Source organism: Pelmatolapia mariae, linkage group LG22 (assembly GCF_036321145.2).
Source record: "Pelmatolapia mariae isolate MD_Pm_ZW linkage group LG22, Pm_UMD_F_2, whole genome shotgun sequence".
Classification (NCBI taxonomy): domain Eukaryota; kingdom Metazoa; phylum Chordata; class Actinopteri; order Cichliformes; family Cichlidae; genus Pelmatolapia; species Pelmatolapia mariae.
The window spans coordinates 12,127,009-12,147,082 of record NC_086245.2 but is presented as its reverse complement, the minus strand read 5'-3'; the positions used below and the strand labels follow the sequence as shown (position 1 = coordinate 12,147,082).

At 41.3% G+C, this 20,074-nt stretch overlaps 1 protein-coding gene across 2 annotated transcripts in view; it reads right to left on the bottom strand.

The window, feature by feature from the left end:
• Positions 1-5,357: 5,357 nt before the first annotated feature.
• samd12 (sterile alpha motif domain containing 12) overlaps positions 5,358-20,074 on the bottom strand; it is a 126,177-nt gene continuing 111,460 nt past the window's right edge. For both annotated transcript variants that reach the window (XM_065470570.1, XM_065470569.1), the window contains exon 5: positions 5,358-9,906. In XM_065470570.1, the coding sequence (XP_065326642.1) occupies positions 9,875-9,906 (32 nt within the window). In that variant the 3' untranslated portion in view covers positions 5,358-9,874. The remainder of the gene's footprint in view (positions 9,907-20,074) is intronic.

Below are 20,074 nucleotides of genomic sequence, written 5' to 3'. Positions count from 1 at the left end.
TGTTCCAAACATCTATCTATTACCTGCAGCTGTCATGATATTAGTATAGAAATATGCAAAAGGGGTACAATTTTCTCCTAAAATAAAATGCGATTGTACAAGAGAAAATGGAAAGCATGAAAACACCACGAATAAATAAATAACTGGATAAAACGGTTCCTCATGTGGTGGCTTTACTTGGATTTAGAAAGCTGGCCATATATGTTTCAATTTCTACTAATCATTAGCCTGAATACAAATATCCCCCGTCATATTTGTTATATTTAATTGCTTCTTTCTTAGTAACAATTCCGGTAAGAGAGCAATTTAGGACACTGATGTTAATCATTTACCAGGACACTGGAAATACCCTGACATCAAATATCTCTTGCCAAGGTGGGGAAAATGTGGAACAGTAAGCCTTTAAATTAATATTGACTCATACAGACAGTGGATGAAAGCAACGAGGCCATCAAACAAGCCTACACTTTAAACCCCTTAGGATACCCACACCACCACCCATTTTACTGTCCCAGTTCTGTTGCACAGTGAAAACAGGAATAGACGATTTCTCACCAAAGGCACCATGTTACATCATTTCTTCTGTTCTGTGTTTTTGTTCTTTTTTGTTTTTCTTTCCCCCTCTACATGGTATCATTTCACAGCGAAGTTGTCAAGCCAGTCACTCAGAAACCCGACAGATCAAGGCCCAGCAGTGTGAAATGTGTCGGCCATTTTGGCTCCGTCAGAACTGGTGGCACAGAGAGCAACAGCTCATTAGAAGGCAAGTGTGACAGAGCCTCTCTCCCCACTGGGTTCAACTTTCTCACCCAAACAGAGGGGGAGAGCAGAGGGAGAGGAGGAGAGAGGCAGATGGCGCAGAAATAGAAAGAGGAGCTGGAGCGGGAGGAGGGCTGGAGGGAAAGCGAAAGCGAAAAAGAGGGGGATAGATGGGAGAGAGAGGGCAAGCTGGAAACAGGAAACGTGCCGGCGGATATCATTAGGGTCGGGCGCAGGGCTGTTTAACGAGCAAGCTCGCAGCACCCCTCCATCCTCTGTGGCGCCTGCTGGCTGGAGGCCCCCAGGTTCTGGCTACCCAGTAGGGGCTCTGGCATGTTCCATCTCGGCTGAAGGGGAGTTTGGTGGGGAGCTCAGGCTGAGGATTTATTTTCTCTCACAACCTGTGGAACCCATTTACACATGTTTTCACAGGCTTTAAAAAAGAAGAAGACAAGAAACATTCACTGAGGTTCACACACGCATCCTCAGGGAGGAGAGATACCCCACATGTGCATTCTGTCTCCCCCCCATTCACGTCGGAGGTATAATTGACACCGCCTGAGACATAAACACAGTGATAATAATCCTGGATTCTCCTTGATGTTGAGCGGCGGGTGCGCACAGCTGTGCGAGGTGCTGGGAAAAGTCATCAGGCAGCAGGTATTTGCTGTTGCCTTTTCAACTGTTTCACCGTGGTGCCACCATGAAGACTGACCAGAAAACACTTCCCTGTAGACCTCTATTAGGAGCCATTTCTTGTTTGAATACATTGATTCAGGGAAGGAAGAAAGACACGAATCATGAGGCTGAGATGCTGTACAAGACGGTACAATAGCTAGGAAGATGAATAAATAGGCCTCTCTTGACTCTGCATCATAGACGGACACTATACAAAAACGTAACACCTTTTTATTTGCTTTAGGTACAGTTAATCTGAAACATTCCTTACAACTACAGGATCTTAACACATTAATATTCCAAACCTGATTGTGTCTAAATCACTGATTCAGTTACACTTGTATACATAGTAAAATGTACACCTGATACAGCTAAATTTATAATGGAATTTGGGTCAAATATGCAAGAAGTTGCAAGTACCATCTGTATATGCATATGTCTGAAGAGACAGGTGGTGCACAGAAGTGTCATTTTATGCTAATATTGTTATCACTGATACACTTCCTGCCCCACGCAACAAAGTTTGAGTATCTTGGGATCTTGTTCAAGAGTGATTGTAGCTGAGCTAGGAAGGAAATCGCCCATACAAAACCTCCCGAAAAAACAGCTACGGATGGTAACCGACTGACTGAGACAATCGATACGAGTTCCTTCTGCAGCGTGACTGATATCCAGAGGGAACTTTGGACACAGCATCTGCTAATTCAGGTGGTACAGGGGTCTGTCAGGTTGCCTCCTGGGTGTCTTCTTTCAGAGGTTTTCCAGGCATGCCCAGCTGGACCCCAAGTTAAACTTTCTGGAGGGGTTATACTTCCCTTCTGGCCTGGTATGTCATCTTGGGATCCCACAGGAGTGGCTGGAAAATATTGGTGGGTGGAAGGAAGTCTTGAATACCCTGCTTAGCCTGCTAGGAAGAAAATGGACGGATCATTCACATGTCCTTACTAGAAAGAAACTTTTTTAAATAAGTTTTAAATAAGTTTTAAATAAGTTTCTTTCTTTCTTTCATTAAAATAAGGTTTTAATGTGGAACCATCAAATGTTGCCACAATCAATTAGTGCGACCAATGGGAATCTTGCCTTTGCAGTGTGGCTGTAGCAAAGCTTGCAAGATAAAACCCAGTGAAATGAGACTGTTGAAAAGGGAGTCGACCAAATGTCAGCTTGATCTCTACTGAATCAACACAGAGCACAGGATGATAAGAAGGCTTAGCTAACTTAGGTGGGGAAAGGAGAGACTCTCCTGATGCCCACTTACCTGAATGCACAGCTTTCTGAAGATATGACATGCTCATGAAGAACACTCTGAAGTCTTTCCTTGCAGACACTGACACGTGTAGAGATAATGATACACACAGAGACACCGTACATGCGTCCCGCTGACATCCAAGGCTGATCCTCGCCGCAATGAGCAACCATCAGTCGCTTTGGAAAGTTTTTATATCCGTCATATTGACAGGATCAGTGAGAACAGGATAAAGGGGGGTGGGGGGGGGGGGGGGGGGGGGGGTAGTGGTGGTTGTTGTGGAGGGGTTTAGGGGAAGAGAGGGTGAGGTGTGGATCAAAGACAACAGAAGGATAAAATGCAAAGATCAAAAACACAGGAAAAAAGGTGAATGCAATTTCAACAATGAAAGTGAGAAAATAAAAAATAGTGAAATAAAGAGTTTGAAACAAAACAGGCAGAAAATCAAACAAGTGCAGAAATATAAGATGTGCCGAGAGTCTTTTTCAGGGCATGAAAAAGACGGGGGTGGGGTGTTTAAACTTTTTTTATTGGTCGAAAGGTTCTTGTTCCTTCTTTCCTTTGACCATAAACCATGAAAAAAACAAACATGTGATAACCCTCACTGCTCAGTGGGATGCAGTGTCAAGCACTAAGTAACACACACTGGCAAACACTCACGGTGTGTGGTCAGAGCCCCCTATCTCAGAACCAGTGCTCATCCTGACACTCCAAAGGGGCTCAGTGTGTGCACTGTCTAAGATGTTTAATTCATACAGCTGCCTGCTTGTGCTCGACACAAACGTGTGACGGAAGATGGGAACGTGGAGCATTATGCACAACAGCCAGGCTGGAGATGACGCAGAGACACAAAGCGGGGAGGCTACACAAACAGAGAGGAAGAGAGAGGGAATCTTTGAAGAAGACAGAAGTGAAAGAAAGTCATGTAGGAGTGTGGCGACAAAGAACACAAGGATATAGAAATAGACACGACTGAAAGCTGTGAAGCAATAAAACGATAGCAGGGAGGGAGAGAAGAGAGGGGAACGAAGAGATGAGAGAGCACATGTTTGGGATAGATTCTCAGTCGCTGGCATACAGAGAATGAGTGACGGATAGAATTAGAGCAGCAAAACTCAAAGAGCGAAAAGAGGGACAGGGCAAAGTGAGAAACCAAAGGAGGGAAATTTCCAGATACAAAAAAATTGGAGATGTCACCCAGGCAGGCGGCGAGAGCCCAGAGTGCTGAGGGTGTGATGCGGGTCTCGGGAGAGGAAGGCAGGGATTGAGCGTTAGCGATTTTCTGTCCCCTCTCTCGGTCTCTTCATCCCTCACGCCTGCTGTGCACCTCTTCTTCCTTAGCCCGCCTCCACAATGCAGCATGGCTCTTTTTACAAGCACTACAGCATGTGTAGCAGTTCTAGGACATCAGTTTTATTTGCAGATCACATGGTTTGTAATACACTGGTATTCTTTAGTTTTTCAAAACTTTTCCTATGAAACCTGCACAATACTGTCTCCTTCTAATGCAGGTATATGTCCAAACCCCTGGTACTACAATACAGTTCATACCCTACAGCTAACAAGCTCATATTCCTCTATTTCCTCAGAAGCCACGCTTAAAGAGGTAATTTTATTCATTATTAATTAATAAATTGATCATCAGGCATACTAATTTTCCGCATAGAAAACATATCAGATTAAGATGCAAATTCAATTAAATCTTGGCCTTTAGGGAAAAAAAAGTCTAAGCCTGTATAAAATTAAAATGCAGACACTGACTAAAGCTCTCATTTTTGCAAGAAATATCCAGTAAAAGGTTGTACATACTGCTAACAATGGATTTTTTTGTATAGTTTAGTATGTTTACTAAGCTTCAGACACTTTAATTGGTTTAAATTTAGATTTGATATTATATTATAGTGGTGGCAGAGGCTCATAAAATGATGCTTTACAACTCTATACAAAAAATGATGGTGAATACTGATATAGACGCTAAACAAAGTCCTAAAAACATGCTTGCAAAGTAACCAAGTAAATCAAACACCTAGACACAAACACAAAGTCTAAGTTAGTATATCTATATCTTTGCAACATTAATAAATTAATTTAATTTTAGGGGTTATTTTAACTTCAGAATACAGAATAATCTTTTTAGTAATAATCAAAATTCATCATCCACTCATTCGCAGTTTCTTAAAATACAAACACCGTATCGCATCCATGAAACACGGCTTCATTATTTTACTCTAAATATGATCATGATATAGTAATTGAGCGCCACAATGTATCAAATAAAAGTCAAATCTACTGACTGACACGTGGAATCATCAAGAAAGTGTTTAGTGAGGGCATAAATCAAGTGAGCAGTGGGGCTATTTTCTCATAAACCTCTGTACAGTTTGACCAGAGGAGTCGCCTCCTGGTGGCCATCACAAAGAATGCAGGTTTAAGAAACTACATTGGTTTCTTTTTTAAGACTTGGAGGCAGTGCTTTTCTTTTATAGCCAATATATAGCAACGTCCCATCAGTCAGCCCACAACAGTAACAAAAGGATCACTAAACCTAAAGCGCATGAGCTGTACACACTCACAAAAACACCCAACCTTGCACAGTGTAAATCAGTTTTTTAGAGGATGTGTAATACAGTAGGCGGAATAAACAGAGAACACATATACATGAAGATTAATCTCTTTATTATGTACACTTATTACGATATCAATTCCATTATCATCCATCATTAGGCACCTTATATGTAGATAGATTTGGGGAAGAGACTTCGCTCATATGCCTGTTACAAAAGCACTCGGAGCAGAATTGAAACATGCTATCAGCTGGGCAGAAAACAAATCTGAGATTTGTCCTCTGTTTAAATTCTGTTTGAGGTGTCATTTGTTTACATGTATTTACGCATGACTAATGTGAAAGATGTCAGCGGCTGTGACTACGCTTCCTGTTAACTGATGTGTGCGCTGCTTGCATTGTCACTCTGTGTATGTGCTTGTGCATTTGTTTACACGCAAAGTCTGTGTCCTTGAATGGATTTTACACGTGTGTCGGCATGTGTGAAAGTGCTTGTGCAATAACTGTGTGTGAGGTTTGCACTGGGGATCTCTTGTGTAAAAGTGCACTGTGTATCAGTGTCTGTGAGTGTGTGCCAAAACTCTTAGGGGCACTAGAAGTCTGTAAGGCCAGTTCAGGCAAGTTCCTAGACACCTTGGTACAGGTGCCACAACTCAAGCTGGTTATACCTGGAATATTAGAGCCAGCAAAAACTGTGGAAACTTTCCCTTCATGCCTCTGGAGTTGAATCTATTCCATTGCTTCCCTCCCTGCAAGTAGGGAACACACCCTCTGGAGAATATCAATACAAAATCAATATTTTACTCCCTACACCCTGGGTTATCATAGTGCTGCAGTCTGGCATATGGATCACTAAGACACAGTGCTACATTTGTTATGCAGTGGAATGCCTGCAAGCAAATTGACCCCATTTTTTTTTTAATTTGGGAAAATTCATTTCAAAGACACTTTGGAAGGAAATATATTTTGATATGAATGCTCTGAATAATCCTTTACAGCCACACTGAAGTGCTGAGCTGAAAGCGAGTTAGAAAGCAGAGTGCTTTCTTTACTGGACTACCATCGAAAATGATGAAATTCTATGCAACTGTTTCATATACTGGAAGATCAGAGAAGTCAGGGTTGATTTCGTTTCCTACTAAATTTTAAGAATGCCTGGACATTTGCCTTGTCAGGTTCTTGTGTGCTTTTGACCATATCCAAACATGCTTTTCCTTTCTTGCCAAGAGTTCTTGCCATTTCCTTCTCCTTTTTCAATTCAGGGCTGCGGGGGGAGCTGGAGCCTATCCCAGCTGTCGTGGCACAAGAAGCAGGGTACACCCTGGATGGGTCACCAGTCTATCGCAGGGATAACACAGAGAGACAGCTAACCATTCACACTCACATTCCCACCTACAACCAGTTTGGAATTACCCAAATGTACATGTCTTTGGACTGTGGGAGGAAGCTGGAGTACTAGGACATGAGTGCTCCCCATGAAAAACTCCACTCAGTGGTTTCAAACCCAGGACCCTCTTGCTGTGATGTGATAGTGCTAACCACCACACCACCGTGCTTCTCCCAGTATGACTCCTATGTCCAATAAAGATTAGCAAACTGGTTGGAAACTGGTACAGCTAGCTTTGGTCTGTGTGAACATAACAAGACCCACCTTCTTTCTCTTTTCTACAGATTTCAAAGTTTTTGAAGTGCTGGTATATAGATTCTGTTGTATGCCAAGCTAAGCTAACAGATTGCTGCATGAAACCTTCTACAGGTAGACATGAGAGTTAAACTGATACAATAGTTTAACTTTTTAAACACAATAAGATATGTTTTTTACAATTTCAAGACTTTATTCTGATCTTATGCTGTCATCTAGTCTTAATCTTATTACAAGAAAACTCCTTAACTTAAAATGTAACCTCTTAGATTGACACCAGTTAGATGTTTAATTGACTGGTACCGCTTTTTTAGTTTTTTTGCTATGCTGAGCTAGAGCTAGATTTGTACATCAATATGTGCTATGACAAAGATATCAGAGATGCCTAGTAACAGGTTTGGTGATGCCCGTTTGATGCTGCTCACAAATGACTAATGATTATAGTATCATGAACACCCAATACTTCTCTAAGCTAACATGCTAGCCCAGAGCCAGTGCTACAAATTAGCCACATGTTTCTAGCTTTCCACTGACACAACAAGACCTTACATGTTGTACAGCTTGTTTTCTTTAGGTCTTCTAATCCCAAAATTGGTGATCTGTTTCAATGAATAACACCTCCATGAATATATCACCCTTCACTGATTCTTTGACACATGGTGGCAGATCTGGACTTTTTAACGCACACCTCTATTCAGCAACTCTTTACCAATTCAAACCATTCCTTCAAGTTTGTTTATGGACATTTTCCAAAGAAAAGGAAATCAAGTAGTAAAGAAATCAAACTTAAAGGAAGCTTCAGCCCTCCTCCTCTTCCCTGCTGTAGCCTTGACAGCCATGGACACAGCACCACCACCCAACCGTGAAATAACCACTTGTGTTTTAGCCTGAACAACTCCATTCCTCTTGACTGTCAGCATCCCCCCCCCCGTGGTTTTTGTAATCCTGGAGGACCAACTGTATGTCCCGAAGAGGTGATCAATACTATTCAATCTGCTTGCAAGTCTGTGCTGCATTAAGCCGCGGCTGCTATACAAACCATGCATGGGTGGACACAGAAGGACCGGTGTGCAAATGGAATTCCACTAAAATGTGATGGCTCTCAGGGGTCGCCCCTGTTTTTGTTTTTTTCCCACCCCGTATTCTCCTCCAACTGCAGCTGCTATTTTTTTTAATGTGCCTTTGATTGACAGATCCCGTCCAGGAAAGAAAAAGATGTTGCCGTGACAACAGCTCCTGCTACACCAGCGTGGATACGAGCTTTTGATAAATATCACTCTGATACACTGAAATCAGCGGCTAACACTGAGAGGTCATTATATTGGCTACAGATTTTTATAATGTCTTTACACTCACAGACATAATGAAGTGCTCCAAGTTACAGCTGTTTTGTTTCATTACAGACAAATGTGCTTTTAAGTGCTGTTAAAACGTCTATAATATCAACAGTGAATGGCCATTATTCACATTGACAGCAGAGATTTGAGTTTCCCATCTGACATAAATAGGATGCGGTGTATGTTCCCAATATGACTGAGAGAAAACATTTCCATGTTGAGCTTTTGCACACAGCACGTCTTCTTACTACACTATTTTCAATATATCTCATCTAAAAATAGTTTCAAGCAGTGAGATGGAAAGCAGACAAAGCAATAAAGAGTTGGTGAAACAGAGGGGAGGAAATGAAAAAGGCTCCTCTTTTGTTATCTCTGATGTATTTTCTTCTTTTTTTCTCTCTCCTCATTAGAGTAAAGAATTTCAAGTCAAAGCCCCTCTTTGTTCAAGGAGCCCTTTTGCTTTGCCTTATTCTTCTTTTTTTCTTTCAGCCAACCCCCCTTTGGGTTGCCAAATTAGTTTACCTACTAGCACCACGCTTTCAGTGACACCGAGGGACTTTCCTCCTTGCAGTTCATCTCCGTTTCAGGCTCTGCTTCATCTCCATTGGATTGCTTTTCGCAACAGTGTCACTCGTTTCAGGGAGCCAACTTAAGCGTACCTAATGTGATGCCAGGTTCAGTCTTTATTCTCCTACTAAATGTTGTTTGTTTTCACAGTGAAATTCTCTCAGGCTTACTGTCTACCCGTAGATATATACAATATAGAGGGCAGAGGGAGACACAATGGACACTTCACCGGGTGTTGTCAAACACTGTTCACAGGATCTATGCATAGAATGAGAAAGAGGAAGGACACTAAAGCACATACATGGTTGTGTGTGTTTTGGTGTTCCCCTCTTATGTTTGAGGAAGTACAATCTGGAAATATGGAGGAAGAAAGGTAAAAAGGGAAGTATAGAGTAGTATAATAGCAGTCCTATGGACAGTCTTTTTTGCTGCTTTTCTGAGAGTCCTCAGCGGGGTAGAACCAGGATTGGTAATACAGCACAAGAGTACGCACGGGAGAAAACACACATTAAAGTGCTACGATGAAGGAGCTAACATGCCACAAACAGTTCAGGACTTGTGTTTGAGTGATTGGAAAGTGGGTTATACTGTAGATGTCACTTTTTACTGTAGGGATAGATGGGCGGCGGTGGCCTTTAAAGAGCCTTAAAAGCACAGACAAAGCAGAAATTATGTCTGTGCTCAAATACTTTTTGGAAACCTTGTTAGGCTAGAGTTTTGGGAGAAGGAGTGAAGAGAGCTATGAGAGAAGTCAATGCGTGAGAGGTCTGGTGAAGGTTTGGCTGCAAAGGTCAGGAATGACTGGGGATGGGGCACCTGCAATGGAAAATATTGGTCAGGCTCCGAGAAGCTGCGAGCAATTGTTTGAACTGCGAGGAAACAGCGAGTCAGAACTTGTGAGAGTTCACAGGAGTGGCTGGGACGAAGGCATGGTTTCTATCCAGATTGGTCTTTGGAGAAATAGAGGTTGGACACTGAAGAGATGGAGAGCTGTGATAGGTCCAGGAAGAAGTGTAGGTGGGTGTCGACAAGGCGATGCGTGTCAGCGTCCTTTTGCGGTTGGGAAGCCCTTCTCCATCAATCTACGGTGAAGATGGAGTGCACTCCAGAGAGGCTGCAGAAAATGAGAAAAAAAAGAACATTGGAAAAAGTTTATGAGAAAAAAAATCTTCAGAAAACACAGTCCCAGCTGAGACGAGGTTGAGAAAAATCAGAAATGGCAAGAAGGAGAAAAATAAGATAAAAACAGAAGAGCAAAAACAGAAACGATGAGGACCATCTCTGGAGGAGCGGGGAGAAGGGTTCAAAACGAAACCAAGCAAAGTGACGTAGATGAGAGAGGAAATTAAGAAGTTGAGATCAAACAGAGAAGAAAAAAAACAGAAAGGGCTGAGATAACAAGCATGGGCACAGTAAGGCATAAAAATGGATCTGGTGGGGTGGTGGCGGTGGGATGGGTGGAATTAGAAAAATAGAAGAGAGAGGCGCGAGATAAGAGAGACAGGATAAAAGAGAGAAAGCAGGAGAGCGAGCGAGGGGGAGGACGAATGAAAAGAGGAGACATAATTATAAAATGGCACGAGAAAATCAATGCAGTGGGCATCATTGTGCTTGCAGGAGCCGTACAAAGGGAGGTGGAGAGCAGCAGTGTGTCCATCAAACAAGTACACACCAGCACATGGTAGTGTCTCTGTCTCACACAGACACACACACAGACACACACACACACACACACACACACACACACACACACACACACACACACACACACACACACACACACACACACACAAGCACTTCAAATGCAGAGTGAAGACAAGGAGGATGAGTCAGGCAGATGAAGCGGAGAGAGACAAGTGACATTTAGAGCTCACTCGGAGCATGTGAAGACAAGGCATAAAGATACATGCCAACCCTGCCTCTGACAACAGCTTTTGTACGTGTCTGTGTGTGTGTGTGTGTGCATGTGTGTGAGAGAGTGTGAGTGTGAATGCAGAGCTTGGTGCAACAGATTTGTGACTTTATACGCTACTCTTTTCAACAGTGACAGCTGAAGCTCAGGGCAAATAGCTAACACAAAGCTGAGATGTATTTTTAAAACTTTTAAAAGTACAGTTCAGCTCTTTAAAGTACAAAAGCCAGTACTTTGATGTACCTTGACAGTACTCCATTACAATTAGAACCCGTGGATTATAATCCACTTTAAACAAATGAAAAAAGCAAAATGTAAGCAAAAGTACTCAATTTTTCACTTCTAACTATAAAATATAATTAGACAGTCGATTATATGTGACTAATCCTTTACTTTAATAAAATATAAGAAGTCTTGTTATTTTGTGATCATTTAAAAACTAAAGATCTTCTGACTTGAGTGTTTTTGGCTTAAAAGAAAAAAAGTTGAATAAATGCTCGGATCAGACTCTTTCCAAAGGTCACCTATTACTTATATTTCTAACTCAATATTTTTTTTAGATGCTTTGCATGATTCACAGGTTAAAATGAATCGAATGATCTGATACTGGCTCTTTGTGCATCCACTAAGTTCATCACTGAGAAACAAGGCAGTGTTTCTCCACTTTGTTCTGATTGGCTGTTCCTCACGCACAGACGGCTGGAGCCGTTTACCTCAGATAACCATATAAAGGAATAGCCTCTGTCTTTGACATCATAAACATCCAAGAATAAAAAAAAACGGTCTTAAACAGAGCAGTCTAAAGCCTGAGCGTTTGGCTCATAAGGAATACTCGTTCATATGCTGACACCAAAAATGTGAAAATCTGGCAATGTGTAATATGAGCATCCATCACTGTAACAGTATGCATAAGGCAGATTTTTTTTAAAAAAGGGAAAAGTATCAAAGATCTGCTTTAAAGAAACAAGATTAACACATCAGCAGACTTCCCAGTGTGCGCTGTTTGACATTTGGATCTCTATTGAGAGTTTTCTTTTCCTTGTTTAATATGTTACTTACAATAGAACACACATCAGATGTTAAAAGTGGTTACAATTTTACCATTTCATGAAAAATTATTAGTTCATATAATATTTGACATTTAATAGCAGCAGCACATCTCAAAAAAGCTGGGAAGTGAGCAACAACAGGCTGGAGAAGTAAGTGGCACTAAAAGGAAACAGCTGGAAAAACATTTTGAAACTAATCAGGTTAATTGGCAGCGGGTCAGAAACATGATTGGGTATAAAAAGAGCATCTGAGAGAGGCAGCGTTACTCAGAAGTAAAGATGGGCACAGGTTCACCAATCTGCAAATAACTATGTCTGTGACAAATTGCGGAAACATTTCAGAGTAATGTTCCTCGGTGTGAAGTTATGAAGACTCTGAATATCTCATCTCTGAGATATTCAGATATATCTCGAATATCTCCAATATCTCGAATCTCTGTGTGCAGGGGACGAGGTCAAAAATCAGTATTGGACGCCCATGATCTTTGGGGCCTAAGGCAGAACTGGACTGGATGTATCAGTGCCTAAAGAATTGTCAGCTTGCACATCTGCAAAGGCGCCATCAGTGCTGAAAGGCATATCCAGGTTTTAAAGTGAAATAAGCTCATCGAGACGGCATCTTTTTTAGGGAAAGCCTTGCATATTTCAGCAAGACAATGTTAAACCTCATACTACTGCTATTACAACAACATGGCTTCAGAGTAGAAGAGTTCAGTTGGTTAACTGGTCTGCCTGGAGTCCACATCTTTTACCATCTGAAAACATTTGTCTGATTATGAAATGAAAACTACAACAAAGAAGATCTAGGACTGTTAAGCAGCTCGAATCAGGCGAGAATGGGACAAAATTCCTCTCCAGCAACTGGTTCCCTTAAGTTCCCAGATGTTTACGGGCTGTATTTAAAAGAAGACGGGATGATACAAAGTGGGGAAACATGGCCCTGTCTTAACTTTTTTAAGATGCGTCTCTGCCAGTGCAACAAAAGCAGAGATGAGATTCTTATCCTTATCACGATGGAGGGGGTAGACTTCCCTAGTGAACTCTGGAGCTATGTTGTCAGGGGCAACATGGCTGCTGGTATTGGCTCTACTGGCTGGGTGACAAGCTAAACTAAGTATATTTCATAAGGCCTCTATGGAAACAACAACAACAACCTTGCTACCTGTATCTGGGTTCCAGGGACCCCACCCAAGATCCAGACCTGGGGGAGGGGTGAACTGCTACTGGTCGGGCATTAGTTCATGAAGTCAGGGTTGGCTCAACTCCAGTGAGCCACATGTGTCGGCCCTACTGCAGACCCACCACCCAAAGGATCATGCAGCTGTGGAAGTTGAAGGCTTTTGCTTCCAATACCTGGTTACTTAAAGTCTTAGGTTCAAAGTTTTTTTTTTCCTTCTCCCACATACTGAGTTTTAACATGCTACTAATCTAACCCTCAGCCATATAAATAAAAGCACTGCAGCGTTAAATACTGTTAGAAATACACTTGAGACTGTCCGGCAATGATTAGCTCGTTTAAGGAGTGTAGGAGTTGAGTGATGCATGCTCAGAAGCATGTATACATCATGTCAGACGGTGCACACACAACTGGGCGCACACTCTTACTCCTTGTTAACTGCATTAGTGCCAGGGCTTATCGGTGCAGCAGGACCACACACCACAAAAGGCTGAAATTCATTACAGTCGTAGGAGGGCCCTGACAAGCTGTCAGCATGTTCAAAATGTTCTTCAAATCCCGCCCTCCCTTTAGAGGTTCGCTCTGTCTTCTGAGGATCGGGAGAGTACTCAGAGCTATCTGTTTACCCACACACACTCACGCATGCACACGCGCACACACACACACACAGACACTCACGCATGCACACGCGCGCACACACACACGTACACGTCTCCTGGTCTACATCTTAATTTCAAGGATAGTTTGCATTGTCACACGCAGAAGCAAACGTCTATATTCACAAAACAAAACGAAAAAAAACCCCTCTTAATTTCATGGGTAGTTTACATTGGCTATCACACACAGAAACACACACACACACACACACACACACACACACACACACACACACACACACGCACACAAATAGAGCACACGGCGTATGCAAACACATTACTGTGACATAGTGCTAAATGGAGAGCAGGCCCAGAGGTGCAGTTCAATGACATACTCTGTATTTCCAATTTATGTTGGTGTCACTGCGTCTCTATTGGCTGCCACCACACACACACACACACACACACACACACACACACACACACACACACACACACACTCATACGCTGCATCTTAGTATAAAGGATAGTTTGCAGTTATGACTAGAAAAACATTTCCCTGAATGCCACAGAGATTACTGTTGCCATAAAACCACGCAAAACAATAAAACCATAACTCCTTGTAGATCCTTTATTTTAATATATTTTCCAATCTACTTGAACCAGTAGATGAGGAACCTTTAGCTAGCACTGTTTCAGTCTTCAAGGACAGAAAAGGGCAAAGTACTTTGAAAAATCTTTTCTTTAACATAATTACTATAATCTGCCAAACCGAAATTAAACTGAGCAGCGTGTGAATGCCTCCCTGACATAAGTGTGGAGCATGTCTGTGTGTGTGTGTGTGTGTGTGCGCACCAGCATCTGACAGAAAATTATGATTTCGGCATGCGTCTGTGGTGTGTAATCGCAAGTGTGTGTGCATGTGTGAGTGAATGAGAGGCAGAGAACAGTTGGTTTGTCTCCAGTTAAACTCACCAATTACAAAACCCACTTTTCATGTTTACGGCCATACGTAGGGAAAACTGATATATTACTAATGTTCAGTTTCACAGTGTAATTCACACGGATTCCATCTCATGCCCATATGTTTGTATGTTCAAACATAAATGCTTGCAGGCCTACAGCACATGCACACAAACTCTCTTGTATCCACAGCGGCTCGCTCTTCTGTGCCACCGGTATGAATGATCAACGTGATTTGCCTCTATTAACACATGAGCAGCTTTATAGAAACAAGGAGTTAAATGTCCAGATCATCAAATTTTCCTCGTCTGTCTTCCTGCCATACTTCACTCACGCTGTCATTGCCGTCTTTTTCTCTCCCCCCCCCTCCTTCGTCTCCTCTGCAGCTCGCACCCATGCATTTGTAATCAGAGCTGTCCTGCTTGTTCAATCAAAGCACACCTCAGTGTGCGGCTTCATCTGCCGGCTCTCTGCTGCGTGCCACGTCTCGATGTGAAAATGTAAACGAGGACGCGGTTGCGCTGATTCTGTCCGCCCTGCTTTGAACTATCTGCTCCATACGGGCTGGATCCTGCACCTGGTGGTGGTGTCCTGCTGCTGGGTCACATTAAGATGAGTTTTCAAAGGATTGCTCTTCATTATCGACAAATCCCACGGAAAGACGAATCCACAGCATCAAGTGTCATCTATGCAGTAAAAGTCTGCCGAGACAGGAGCTCCATTTATGTCCGCAAAAAAAAAAAAAAAAAATACAACTGAGCCATGGCGTTGCACTGACTAACAGGTTCCTTCATTGCAATGAATGTGGGCACTGTAGTTTATTTTGAGCCAGTCCCACACACAGATTATTATTGCAACAAATGTGCATAAATGTGTGGCTGAATGTAGTCCAATGAATACACAAATACGCCAACAAATTTAACTCAGTTTACTCTTGTTGGAGTTATTTTTGCTACAATATAATTAGTGTCATGCACTCTATACCAAACACACAATCATGGTTAACCACATTTAGCTGAACATCTGTCTTCTGTGGCCTTCAACTGAACACCTTTGGGAATCAGATGTTTTAGATGTCCACCGCAAGCAAAGCATCGAGTGAGGGAAAATCATTTGGAAGAATGGTGTTCACTCCCTCCAGCATAATCCGAGAGACTTTTAGATCAATGCTGGGGATATATAAGGAGTTTGGTGGCATCTTACTAAGAGAGTTGATTGTGTTTTGCTTGAATTTATAACTCATTAATTTTTGTGACCTGTTAAAAGTACCAATAGATGATTTTGTTATTTAAGATATGTAGATACTCGAGCCTCCGTCGTGCTCAGATAAGCTTTATGGAGCCTCGTCTTCCAGCATCTGTTTAAAATAGGTCATCTTATTCTGCGAGTCAGAGCAAGCATGCCTGCTTCTCTTCCTGCCCTGATTTCAACAACATAAACAACTGACGGGATGTTTCCCCTTCTCCGTCTCTCCATCTATCTCTATAAAGCAGAGCTCCTCATCAGCGTAACCCAGAGAGGTTAAATAAATAAGTTTATTTTATGCAGAGCGAGCGAGAGGGGAACGGAAGTCCTCAAAGTGCTTGTATTTTGGTTTTCGAACTCGTGTCAAGTTGAATTTGTTTGCTACTGTGCCTTTTCCAGTGCCACCTGCCAACACATACAGTGACACACACTTGCACTTTGCACATGCACAGACCTTGCCTCCATGGTTCGGCTTCCTTTAGTTGCTCAGCAGGGCACTGTCAAACTGAGCTCAGCACTGTGCTGCTCTATCATGCAGGATATCTCTACCGAAACGAAGCTGTCACATCGTCAGGGCTTTAAAAAAAAAAACAGTCATACAAAGAAGCAAAAAGTGAAACAGTAAAAACAAGCTTTTCATTTATTTCAGAACATCTATGCTGACATTTGTTTGTATCTATATTTTTAAGCAGGTCTATGTGGGGAAGTCTGTGTAGATATGCTTTTAGATCACTGACTCCCAAAGTGTGGTCCACAGCCCCCTAGTGAATCATTAAGGCACAGCAGGTGGGCCACGAGATGCCTTTTACAATAAATAATTAAACAGAACCAATGAAACAAAGCAATGGAATTTAAATGTTAAACATTATTCTGGATTTTCTGATATTAAAGAAAGTAGGTTTGGGGATCTCTACAGCACATCATCCACATGGACCCCAGTATGATGGTCCTAATGTTTGGTTTTGTGTATTTTTGCAACCTCTTCAGGCAGGGCTACATCTAAAATTTGCTTGTTTACTTGCTAAAATGAGACTCAAGTAAGAGTAGATCATTATGATAAAAGAAAAATGACATATAACTCTGAATGTTATATTCCAGTTCTTGAAATGGTTTCAATTGACTGAATCAAGGCGGAAACACAACAGCCACTCGACAGTTTGTTACTTCTAGAGCTAAAACAACAATGAGATTAAACAACTGGGTTAACATTTGGTTGTTATGATTAATACCAACTCAGGATGCTTACTGCAAATGGTAAGTAACATTACTTATCTTCAATTTTGCAAATAAAAACATTTGCAAAATTCAAATTTGTCTCAATTAGTGGATGCTGACACGGATCCCTTTCATATCTAAAGTTATTTTTTTGAGCATTGCAGGCTGTGCTGCAAATTAGTGAGCAGATCTTCATTATCTATTAAATTGGATTCAGAAGATTGAAGATGTTGGTACTTATTTTGTACACGAGAAATATTCAAACTGCAGTTTTGTTTTAAAAAAATTGCAAACTTCTTCAGAAATGCAGCTATAGACTGTAACAGAAAATCTCAAGTAACTTTTCAGGGGATTTCATTCACATCTTCATCAGAGTTTTGCAGTTCGATACTTGAGGCTTAGATAACAACTGAACAAATGTCATACATACCAAGGAGGTTTGCCTTTAAAACCTACACATTTTGGTTGAAAGCTGAACAGCTTAAGTCTCTTAGTCTGCCAGTCTGGTCAAACGTGGTTAAACGTTGCTGCTTTTGCTAGTCAGCCCCAGACAGAAGGTACTAGTTGATTATTTTTATTTCATTATTGCACAGTGAGCTTGCTCCCCCTGTGAACAGACGTTGTAAATGAGTAGATTTGGAAATTAAACAACTGTGCTAACTAGCGTTGTTCTGTAATTCTTTCATGTAATGTTAAAAAAAGTCAAGTTTGTCAGAATAAACTGGAACATAACAAGTCAGATGAAGCCAGAGGTAACAATATTCTTCTTGGTGTGTTCATGCTAGCATGGAAGAAACCAAGGCTACTGCTGCTAGCATTGCTAAGGTTAGCCAAACCCTGGAAACTCCCAACACTGTGTTTGCAACATCACGTATAGCACAAACTGCTGCAACATTTAAAGCAGGATTTTATTAATGAGGAATGTGATATAGCACTTAATGTATTTGTTTGCAGGACATTTTCCATCCTATCCATGAATTTGAAAATCATCCCAAACAACATAAAACATACATTTAAGTTTGTATGTTTGTATCATTGTAAATTACACTCGTTCTGAGAAAAAGTGCAAACCTAGTTGCTGAAGACGTGATTTCGTTGATACATGTATCTTGATTGTTATTTTTTTTAAATTAACATACTTCAAAGAACAGTAACTATGCACTGAAAGTTGTGTCCCACAACATATGTACCATGCTGTCATTAAATATATTTAACTTGGAAAAGGAAGGGACAAATCCATGAGATCACACGAACAAAGAGGAAGGGACATAACCGAGCGATATGCTAACACCACAGGTAGACTAAAGATCAGTCCTCTTTGTATTTTTTAAAATTGTTTCTGTCACTCTAACCAACACAACTTTTGACTAACTTTTTACATATAAATGTTTTTGTTAGGTCACAAGGGTTACATCTATTGCCCTTGCAATAGTTTTAATTATTATATGAATAGATTTTAAAATAAATATATAAAATAAATATTTGTGTCTATTGAAAAGTTGGGCAAGTTAGATTTTGAAAATTCTGAAATTGAATTAGTATCCAGTATGATGCTGATTATCTTTAACTTAAATGTCAATGAAACAATATTTTAAACAGAGTTGTGCCAAGCAAAGCACAAAGCAGCTAATATATCTCTCACAAAGTATGCCTTTAATGCCTGAGCTGGGCGAATCTAATGATTTATTATCTGTTTTTCTTAAATACAAAAAATAAAATGAAATACAAAATGACAGATAAAGTATATGGTGACAAATAATTTTATCCATTCTGCGCTCTATTTACACAGTTTGGTATATTTCTGTTTTTCTTAAGTGATTTACTCAAAAGCCGACCCCTGAGGAGAAAGGTAAAGGAAAAAAGAAAGGCTCTAGCGCTGTGGACTAAAAAAGAAAAGCTTAAGACATGTGGGTAGAGTCAATGAGAGAACTATATGAAGTACCCTCAGCTCACAGGTTTCTGCTGACACTGATAAATACCTGAGGAATGGGACACAGTCGAGAGGTTGGCTATGCCGTCATTAACCTTGTAAAACCTCAGCTTGTGCTCATGATTAACGATGCCCCATTATATGCTGCTAAACAGCAGCAGAGGAGGGTTTCTTCCCCCATACCAAAACACCACAATACTGCTTTTCAGGCAAAGTCTTCCTGGGCTTGACAACGTTGTCCTGCAGGGAGCTGAGGGTTTAAAAAAAAGGCCTAGCATTTTAGCATCAGCTAAAAAAGATTAGTTGGCAAGTTACAGAATGACCCACTGTGTCCTAATATCCTCTGACTGCTTCTTCTTTGCGTGCCACTTACATGTTTCCCCTCCCAGTCTTGTTCAAAGGTCTGTTATTGTTTATTACAATAGACCTCAGTGGAGTCCCCATAGAAAGCTCAGTGATAAGCAAAATACTCTGACACAGGAAAGAGGCTTTTACCATATGAAAGGCAGGGAGAAGAAAAAGGAGAGAGAGAAACAGGAAACAGATAAAGTGAGAACAGATAGAGGTGCTGGGATGGGGCGAAAATGTGCGGAGTGAAGGATGCATGTGGGTGAGAGAGTAAAAGAAAGAGGGAAGAGAGTGTGTGGCGGGCGGGATGGGGAAGATAAAGGCAGAGCTGTATTCCCCGATGTGGTTTCTGTGCGTTGCTCTTCGCAGCTCCTGCTCCAAGGATTACTGCATTTACACTTCAACTTAAAAATAGCCCCCGTGATAATTTATTTAGCTTGAGCACGCCATCCAGCATTGTGTTTCCTGAGAATAGACTTTTCCCTATCCGAGTCTCTATGAGATTCTTCCTCACTTTTTTCCCCCCTTTAGTATAGCGATGATATTCTTTTTATCTCCAATTCCCTAAGAAAGTATCTCTCTCTAAAAAACAATATTTAAAAAAAAATCACAAATAAACACACTGGCAAGGGTTTGCCCGCACAAAACTTTAAACTAGCTATACAATACTTTTACATAAACCTTAGATATACTGACTCAGTGCAGTGGATCAATACCTCTTAGCTACACCTTAGCAGGTACCATTCAGCTCTGTGTTTGTGAGTTTGTGGACACATTTTTTTAAATATTATCCCTGCAAAACATGACAACTGATTGATTACAAGAGTCTCGTCACGAGCCACAGACC